This window comes from Gobio gobio (assembly GCF_949357685.1).
Source record: "Gobio gobio genome assembly, chromosome: 16".
NCBI classification, from domain to species: Eukaryota; Metazoa; Chordata; class Actinopteri; order Cypriniformes; family Gobionidae; genus Gobio; species Gobio gobio.
Genome location: NC_137109.1, coordinates 32519502 through 32528392, shown reverse-complemented (window position 1 = coordinate 32528392; position 8891 = coordinate 32519502). Strand labels below are relative to the sequence as shown.

The 8891-nt window shown below is 38.3% G+C and overlaps 1 protein-coding gene across 1 annotated transcript; it reads right to left on the bottom strand.

The window, feature by feature from the left end:
• Nucleotides 1-4128: 4128 nt before the first annotated feature.
• On the bottom strand, nucleotides 4129-7436 carry LOC307140350 (alcohol dehydrogenase class-3-like). Its single transcript, XM_079839810.1, has 9 exons — nucleotides 7361-7436; nucleotides 7138-7239; nucleotides 6832-6982; nucleotides 6430-6517; nucleotides 6089-6308; nucleotides 5740-6000; nucleotides 4977-5109; nucleotides 4619-4757; nucleotides 4129-4475 (listed from the first exon to the last, which is right to left on the bottom strand). The coding sequence occupies exons 1-9, from the start codon at nucleotides 7376-7378 to the stop codon at nucleotides 4451-4453; spliced, it is 1137 nt and encodes a 378-aa protein (XP_079695936.1). The 5' UTR covers nucleotides 7379-7436; the 3' UTR covers nucleotides 4129-4450.
• Between the last annotated feature and the right edge of the window lie 1455 nt (nucleotides 7437-8891).

The following is an 8891-nucleotide window of genomic DNA, read 5'->3' as shown; positions in this document are numbered from 1 at the left end:
CATTCAGATCAAATCAATTTGTCTTTCAGTTGTTCACAGTCACGCTCTGTAGATTCTGACACAGATCCTACATGGTCCGGACAGTTTGTCATCTCTTCTTCAACACCTGGGGGCCACCTGGATAGGAATAGTTAACTTCAATTTGGATAAAATAAAAGCTTACGGTTATTCTAGGACAAATTCATGTTTCAGATGTATGGTATTTCTTGTACAGGGAGGTTTTTCATCCTAAAGCCCTGTTCACACCGGCACACATTGATACGACAAAGAAGTAGTAAGTAGACAAAGAAGATGATGAACTGCTAATGCTGCTTGCCAGTTAGCAAAAAAGTGTGTGAATGGTTTTGTCCATATACATAATATGTCTATGGTTTTGGCAAGCACGTAAATACTGTCTCTCTTCTCCTTCTGTGTGACAAGCGAGTGTCAGAGGCTTAAAGTGCCGCAGCACCATCTTGTGTACCGGGAGCGCATCGACTGAATGTGCACGTTCACTCGGCGCAGCACCAGTGAAAATCGCTTGGGTGTGAACACTCAAGACGCGCCGAAAAACGGCGCGAAAAACGCTGGCGATAAGCGCGCGCGATATTCATCCCGGTGTGTACAGGCCTTAAAGGCCTGTTCACACCGGGACGATTTTCGCACGCGTTTACCGGCGACGTTTAACGCCTCGGGACTAAACAATGGGCGCCAATGTGAGTGTTCACACCTACGCACAAAACGGCAGGCGTAAAAGCGTCATTTTTAAAAAAACGCCTCGGGTTCGTTTTTTTATTTTGACGCGGCGCGTAAAAAACTGCCCGACCAATGAGATCGGCGCTTTTGTTCACGTGCCTGGAGCTGCTGAAGTGACAGTAAAACACGACTTGGTGGCGCTCAAGCACAAAACGGTTTTGCTGAGCATACATTGATACGACGAAGAAGTAGTAAGTAGACTAAAGGCCTGTACACACCGGGACGAATATCGCGCGCGCTTATCGCCAGCGTTTTTCGTGCCGTTTTTCGGCGCGTCTTGAGTGTTCACACCCAAGCGATTTTCACTGGCGCTGCGCCGAGTGAACGTGCACATTCAGTAGATGCGCTCCCGGTACACAAGATGGTGCTGCGGCACTTTAAGCCTCTGACACTCGCTTGTCACACAGAAGGAGAAGAGAGACAGTATTTACGTGCTTGCCAAAACCATATACATATTATGTATATGGACAAAACTGGCAACTGATGTGTCATATAGTGATATATAGTGATGACGATTTCAAAACACGGTATCATGAAGCTTCGAAGCGTTATGAATCAGTGAGTCGAATCATGATTCGGATCGTATGTCAAACCGCCAAACTGCTGAAATTTGGCGATCCAAACTGCTGAATCGACTCACTGATTCATAACGCTTCGAAGCTTCATGATGCCTTGTTTTGAAATCGTCATCACTATATAAGTCGTTATTTAGGGTTTTTTTGCGCACAAAAACTATTCTAGTCACTCCATAAAGTTATTGTAGAACCACTGTAGTGAGATGGACTTTGTAACGACGTCTTTAGTACCTTTTAAGAGTCTTGAGAGTGTACCATGCTTTGTGCCAATGGAGGCCTTTCAGAGCCATCAGATTTCAACTAAAATATCTTCATTTGTGTTCTGAAGATGAACGGAGGTCTTACGTGTGTCGAACGACATGAGGGTAAGTAATTAATGACAGAATTTTCATTTTTGGGTGAACTAACCCTTTAACGCTATCAGAAGAAATAATATAGAATACATGAAAAAATGGCTTTTATGATCTTTTCACTGGAAGATCCGCTCACAACATTGCATGGTGACCAAGGCTATTCTGCACTTTGATCAACGGCACCGCCACCTAGCAGTGTCATACAAACACACATGTGAACCCCCACACACATTTGAACACCCTCGCTCACATTAAATATAATAATTAAGGGAGAAATCTTTTGATCCACATCTAAATATTGAGGAAGGCAACTCAGCCCCTTTGACATTTTTTCTCTTCCAGGCTATATTTGCTCAGCAATATTTACCTATGCTGGCATTTCCGTTGTTTGTCAATTTTCCTTATGAGGCTGTCGTGTCTGTCGGAAGGATGCACGGTGCTGACTACACATTTGGCAGGGTAAATGCCTGATATTTGCCTGGACCAAGCTCATGTGAGAGGAATATGTCTCGTATCTGTCATGGTAAGCACACAGGACAAATCGTTATTCTTCATTAGAATCTGATACTCCATTGCTGTATTTGACTTCTATTTAGATGTCAATCACTTTGATGAAAAACACACAGCTCAATCAAAGGTCAACACATTTATGATAGACATGTGACTTATTTAAATTTGCAATAGAATCATATTTGAAGTAAAATAAAAACTTTTAATTTAAATAAAGTAAATAATATACATTTGTTTAGCAGACACTTTGACAAAGCATTATAGCCTATCGGTCGAGTCGGTCTATTACGCTGAAACCGCTTTGAACGATTCAAACTCAAACGTGACTTTGATGATTTAGAATTGTGATAGGCGGATTCTAAATACTGCTTCACAAAGTTAACATTATTAAAGGTGAGTAGAATTCTTACTTACCAAAGTCCTTATCATTTTGTCTGTTAAAGTATTGTTGTAAACTTGTTCATCAGCAAACTCTCTCTGTGTGTGTGTGTGTGTGTGTCACTCATTCAGTCATCAAAGATTCAATTATAGTTGTGAAGAAAAAATATACACACCTCGGGTCGTTAGCGACCCTATACAATGTTTACAAAAAACAGGCATTTTCTTGTTATATTGTTTATAATAAATTGGTTGAGGAATATTAAGAAGGTAAATTAATGAGGAGAAGGGTAATGTATGATGTCCCGGGTCACTAAAGACCCGAGGTATGCGTTTAAGGGTTAATTCCCGATGGACAAAATTAAGTACATTTTATGCCTTAGTTCTGACCGATTCGTTTAAACAAAATTATTCAAGAGTCATGTATTTTATTGTAGAACTGGACATCACTTGTTAGGATTCAACAATTGCAGTACATGCATGTTTTTACAGTTGACACATTGTCAACTGACTACTGATCCTGCCCTACAGTAACTGACGGTATAAGCAGTCCAAATGGTCCACTTGAATAAATGACATGCTTTGTGTCAATTTATTTTATCAAGTTAGACTGGCATTTGAGAAAATCTTCCAAGGTAATGAATGAGAAAAAGTGTGAGATATCTCCCAATACAATAACCTAGTGGGCCTATGTAAATGTGTGCCCTACGAAATGCCCTGCATCTACAAATGATTGCAGTGAACAAGCACCTGTCGCTACTTGTCTTCTATCTTTTGATGTCTACATTTTTCAGTGATCTTTCTCAGTTTCAATGGAAAATGTAACGAGAAAAAAAAAAGAAAAAAAAAAATCACAGCTTTGAATCTCTGATTGATTGCACAATATGGCAGGGGTGGAGTAAACGTGAGGGAGACTTCATTTTTCCATTTTACGTAAAGATGGAAAAGGGGGAGGGGGATCTGCCAAGAGTATTCATTTGATCTGAATGGAACTACAATTTATTCCTGGACAGCCATCCCAGTTCATCATGGAGAGGCATTCCCCAGCCAGCCTTTTGTCTCTGGTTCTGACAGGCCACAACTGCTATTCTAACTCTCAAGAGCATGCTATATTAAATCAATATATAATATTACCAAGGTCAAAATGCAACCTGTGATCAGCTGCATGTTTCCCCAACCCCTAGTGACAGACACGCACCCATCCATCTCCCAATGACAAAATTCTTTCTGCTTTTCTAGAGGCTTCTCTCACACAGCATATCCTACTAGAAGACAATGAAGGCTCAGATGATAATATTATTGTAGATAAGGATGAGAACTGGTGGATAGTGGTTTCAAATGGCAATGATGGTTCATATTTAAGAGAATGGAGCCCTGGTGGTTTGCAGTGTAATGATGTGAAACATAACACAAGAACATGCATATATAAGCCTGAAATAAAATACAGGCTAGAGTCAAACTGAAGAAACTTTGTCTGAATTCAGACAGCACACAAAAGAAAGACAAAAGGAGTGAAAAGGATGTTTTCTAGTACAAGATTGCCATCTACTGGTAAAAGAGAAAATACACAACCAAATCAAACGTGTCAGTTTTATTGTGTAAAAGTTACATTGTGACTCAATTCATTGAGAATAAGCATCTTAAAAAGCATTTCATAATAAAGCTTCTCCCTGCAGTACATATGAAACCATACTGAATGAAACTGCTGTGCAAATGTTTACTGTATAATTATGTTGAACAGGATTCAGGGCCAATGATATCTGAACTGTGGAGATCTGTGCAGTTTAATTGCATTATTGCATTGTATTATGACAACATTGATTCTTCTCCCTGGGATGTAATGTCAGAACAGAATGTAAAGACTGTTCTGTTTGAGGAAGACAGGATGCGATCTTCATTTCACATAATTATCACTGTACGAATACTGAAAAAGAGAAAGTGTGTATTAGTGTATTTAGTGTATATATAATATATATAATTATTAGTCGATGTAAAGATTAATGTGTGTAGTATATGAACATTTTTATCAGCACAACACAAGATCATTAGTAGATTCACAGAACTGACCTTTTTCCAGTGATCATGAGATCGAAGGCTTGGTTAATCTGATCTAAAGTCAGTTTGTGTGTCACAAACTCATCCAGCAGAAGTTTCCCACTCATATAATCTTGCACCAACTTGGGCACCGCCTCAACACTCTTCCAACCTGTCAATCAGATAGGAAGAAACGAGAATTTACTTACATTTTTTGCCTGTGTCTTCTACCCAAACAACTCACATTCCATTAATAAACAGTCAAATATGAGAGGACTGTAAAATGATGAAAACTAATTCTCCATATCACACCAAACTGCTACTGCATCTGCAACATACACATCAGAACGCGACCATGAGAGATATTTTAATTGATCAAGCATGCTTTTACCGCCAAAATAGGAGCCTTTCAGAGTTTTTCCTAGCAGAATATCCTCAGAGACCAGAGTTAGTTCCCCCATCTGGGTCCAGCCCACCATCACACAGACTCCCCCTGCAGGAGTGCACGCTTCCACTGCAGCCCTCTGATTGTATGATAAGATTCATTAGTTTACATATGAATCCGTATCAGCAACTTTTTTCTATGACTATGTGGGGTTTGCAATATAAAATAGAACTCTTTGACGATTAAAGTATTCCTATAAATGAACAGATATAGTTTTAAAAAAAATACAAAAATAAAGTTGTAAATGTAAAAGAGTAACAGAGAGAATCCACACCACAACTATAACAAAACCGGCACAGAGGAACAATATCATTGGAATCAGTTTCAGAGCGCAGGTCGGAGTAATGGGAGTGCCAAAAGTTTCCAAAAGGTACAGAATGCTATAACAGAAACTAACCCCCAACCCTACCACATACCCTAACAGGCAGCTTTCGTGACCAATTGTAAACACCGTTCGACACGCCCATCAATCCGACCTGCAGATACCCACACTTGGGATTTTTTCCAGCTAATGATTGATAAAAACATTTACAGCCAATCAGAATCCATCCTGCTTTAAAAAGCTTGAGTATTTAAAGCGTCAGATGACAAAATTGCAGCGAGCTTATCATAAACAAAGTTAGAGTGTGTTGATGTGGACGTTAATATATGATCATTAAATAATGATCGTTATAGTTATCATTATTGGTGTGAATGGGCCTTAACTTACCATGACGCCAACATTGCCCACACACTCAAGAGCGAAGTCAACTCCACCATTAGTCAGCTCCCTCAGCACCTCCTGAATGGGTTTATTGTGGTCTTTAGGGTTCACAAACTCAGTGGCTCCAAATGTCTTGGCGATCTCAAACTTGTCTGGGTTGATGTCAACAGCGATGATCCTGGTGGCACCGGCAGCCTTGCATCCCATGACCGCTGCCAGTCCGACAGCACCCAAACCAAACACTGCACATGTAGAGCCAGATTCTACCTGGGAAAGACAATGTCAAACTATGCTATTTTTATTTTATGAATCGCCTTTTTGTCGTTATGCCAGTAGAAAACACACAAACACACACATTGCCTGTTTTCACTGCTGCCCCATATCCTGTAGATACTCCACAGCCCAGCAGACAGACTCTGTCCAGAGGAGCGTCTGGGTGAATCTTGGTGACGTTGTCTTCTGGTACAACAGTATATTCAGAGAAGGTGCTGATACCAATAAACTGATGAACCTGCTGATTCTTACAGGTGATCCTGCTAGTGCCATCTGCAAGAAGACACTGCTGAGTTTGATTCCTAGGAAATAAAGAGGTTCTAAATGTAAGTGATTTATCCCCCACCTCCTAAATATAGTCTATGAGTATAGAGAACAAAAAAAAAGGATTAAAGAAAACATAAGTAAGTCACAATATCTCACCAGTTTTTGGAGCAGAGGTTTGTCTTTGGACTCAGGCAGCGTTCACATTTTCCACACTGTGGCACGACTAGAGGAATAACTTTATCTCCTGCAGATAAACGATAGAATGCAGTGTTATAAGTTAGAGCAAATTGTACATGCCTTTTATTTATTTATTTAATTAATCTATTTATTTGCTTTTTATACGTTTTGTTACATTTCTGTACTCGTGCGTAGGCTAATAAAGGATGATCATCTCGGTCAGTTACATTTTAAATAAAGTATATATCAATAAAGGGTTTTTTCAAATTATATTTTAACATATATTTATGTCTATACTTGCAAAAAATTATAATAATGAATTGGCAGAAGTTTACTAGTTAAAGTAAAAAAATAAAACTTCCATGATGGATTTGTATTTACCTTTGGACATCTTAGTGACACCTGGACCAACACTCTCGACCACTCCTGCCCCCTCATGCCCCAAGACTACAGGAAAGGGCTGGGGATTCATAGTTTTCCCAACCTCATTCAGGAAAGTCCAGTCTGTGTGACATACTCCAGATGCTACTATCTGCCATGGGTCAATTGAAAGTCATTGGTCTGATACACAAATAGTGCCTGGCCATTGATACAACATCACAATAGCTTTATGCAAGTCTATATATATATGTGCTGTATTTAAACAGATTACATACAGACATGGCCAATGAAGTGTAATGGACCTACCTTAATTCGTACTTCATGTGCTTTTGGAGGGGCAACCTCCACTTCCTCAATGGAGAGTGCTTTTCCTGGTTCCCAGGCCACTGCTGCCTTGCACTTAATCACCTTATTAAAAAAAAATGTTTAAAACACTGAAATCTTAATGTGATTTATTTCCTAGTCTTAAAAACAACATCATTCTTTGATTCACAAATATCTGAGGATTCTCTTTGACGTATGTCCTTACCTTGCCTTCAGTTTCCATGATAACCACACACTTTTAATACAATGAATTGTTTCCAAAGTTGTCAATAAACAGCCTCCTAAAAGAACATGAATAACAATTATAAAGCTTGTGTTAAAGTTTTTTTTTTCTTTGTGTACAAGCTGACCAAGAGGGGTCAGTATAGAAATGATTTTACAGAGATGGGAGCTATTCTGGATTGTTACACTTCAGACTTTATCACCAATGGGTTTAAATGATGAAGCGTTTGTTAATGTAATGTTACAGTACAATAATGGTATTTGTATTTTCTATGTATGTGTTTATGTAAAATGTATTTTTTTATGTGACGTTATAGATATAATGATAATTTGTGTCATTGATTGTTATAGGTGGCGATGTGTCACAATGTGCTCAAGAAATTTGGATCATCTTGTAATTGTCTGTTTGTGTATGCCCGATGAAGATCATGGGACCAAAACATACTTAAAGTATTTTTTTTTTAAATATTTTTGCAAGTACAGATAGTGTGTGGGATTTACTTTCTTTTTTCTTTAAATAATTTTTTGTCTCTCTCTTAATCTTTTTCCTATGCACCTATCTATTATTTGCAGGTGTGTGAGGTTAATTGTTCATTGATGTACGGCAAGGAACAAAAAGTTTGCAAAAAAAAAAACGTTCTGACATTATAGCCATAAATGCATTAACGCATGAAATATATATATATATATTTTTTTTTTTTTTAATTCTCATTTCAGTACTTATTATGCAAAATTAATGTGGACAATTGTAAATATTTGTGATGGCATATTTGAAGTAGGCCTACTATCCCTCTTTAGCTTAACATGAAAGGGGACAGTAGCTTTCATGTAAAGTATGTCCCTTTTAAAGCTATTCTGATGGATTATCATCTTTAAACACACTGTCATGCTATACCTTTATAAACCATATCATACATTAGTTAAAGCCTAGATAGTTAACAAATATTTAAATCTGTGCACACAGGCATGAGGTTGCATATATGGTGGCATACGTGTTTCTCACCCTTGTGTGGTGAAGCAATAAGGAAGTATGCAAGTGCACTATATCATATCATATGTCATATGCATTCAAGTTTTACATTACAAACCATGCAATGCTTTTCATAGCAGAATGCTGTTTGAATACGTTTTTAGAAAACCGCACACATTTATTTTAATTTAAAAACACTTCACTTTATCTTAACAAGCAGAAATATGTTTAGAATTAATTCACATTGAGGAGGATTGTGATATCCCTCAAAGGTATAAAGTAGTTTAACATTTTTAAAACACATTCAGTAAAGCAGATGACTGCATGCACAGATTTACAGCATATGTTTGCATTCTTTTAAAAACTTACATTCAGAGCTGCTTTTGTCAGGGCTTGGGAGAGGACCTGCTGGTACTAGTGTACTTTGTACTAGTCCACAGCTGCTATATGATTATTTAAAACATGTGTTACTGGATGACTGACCAATCCAGCAGCTGAACACATGCATGCTGCATGTAATTGGATAACCCACAGATAACTATGG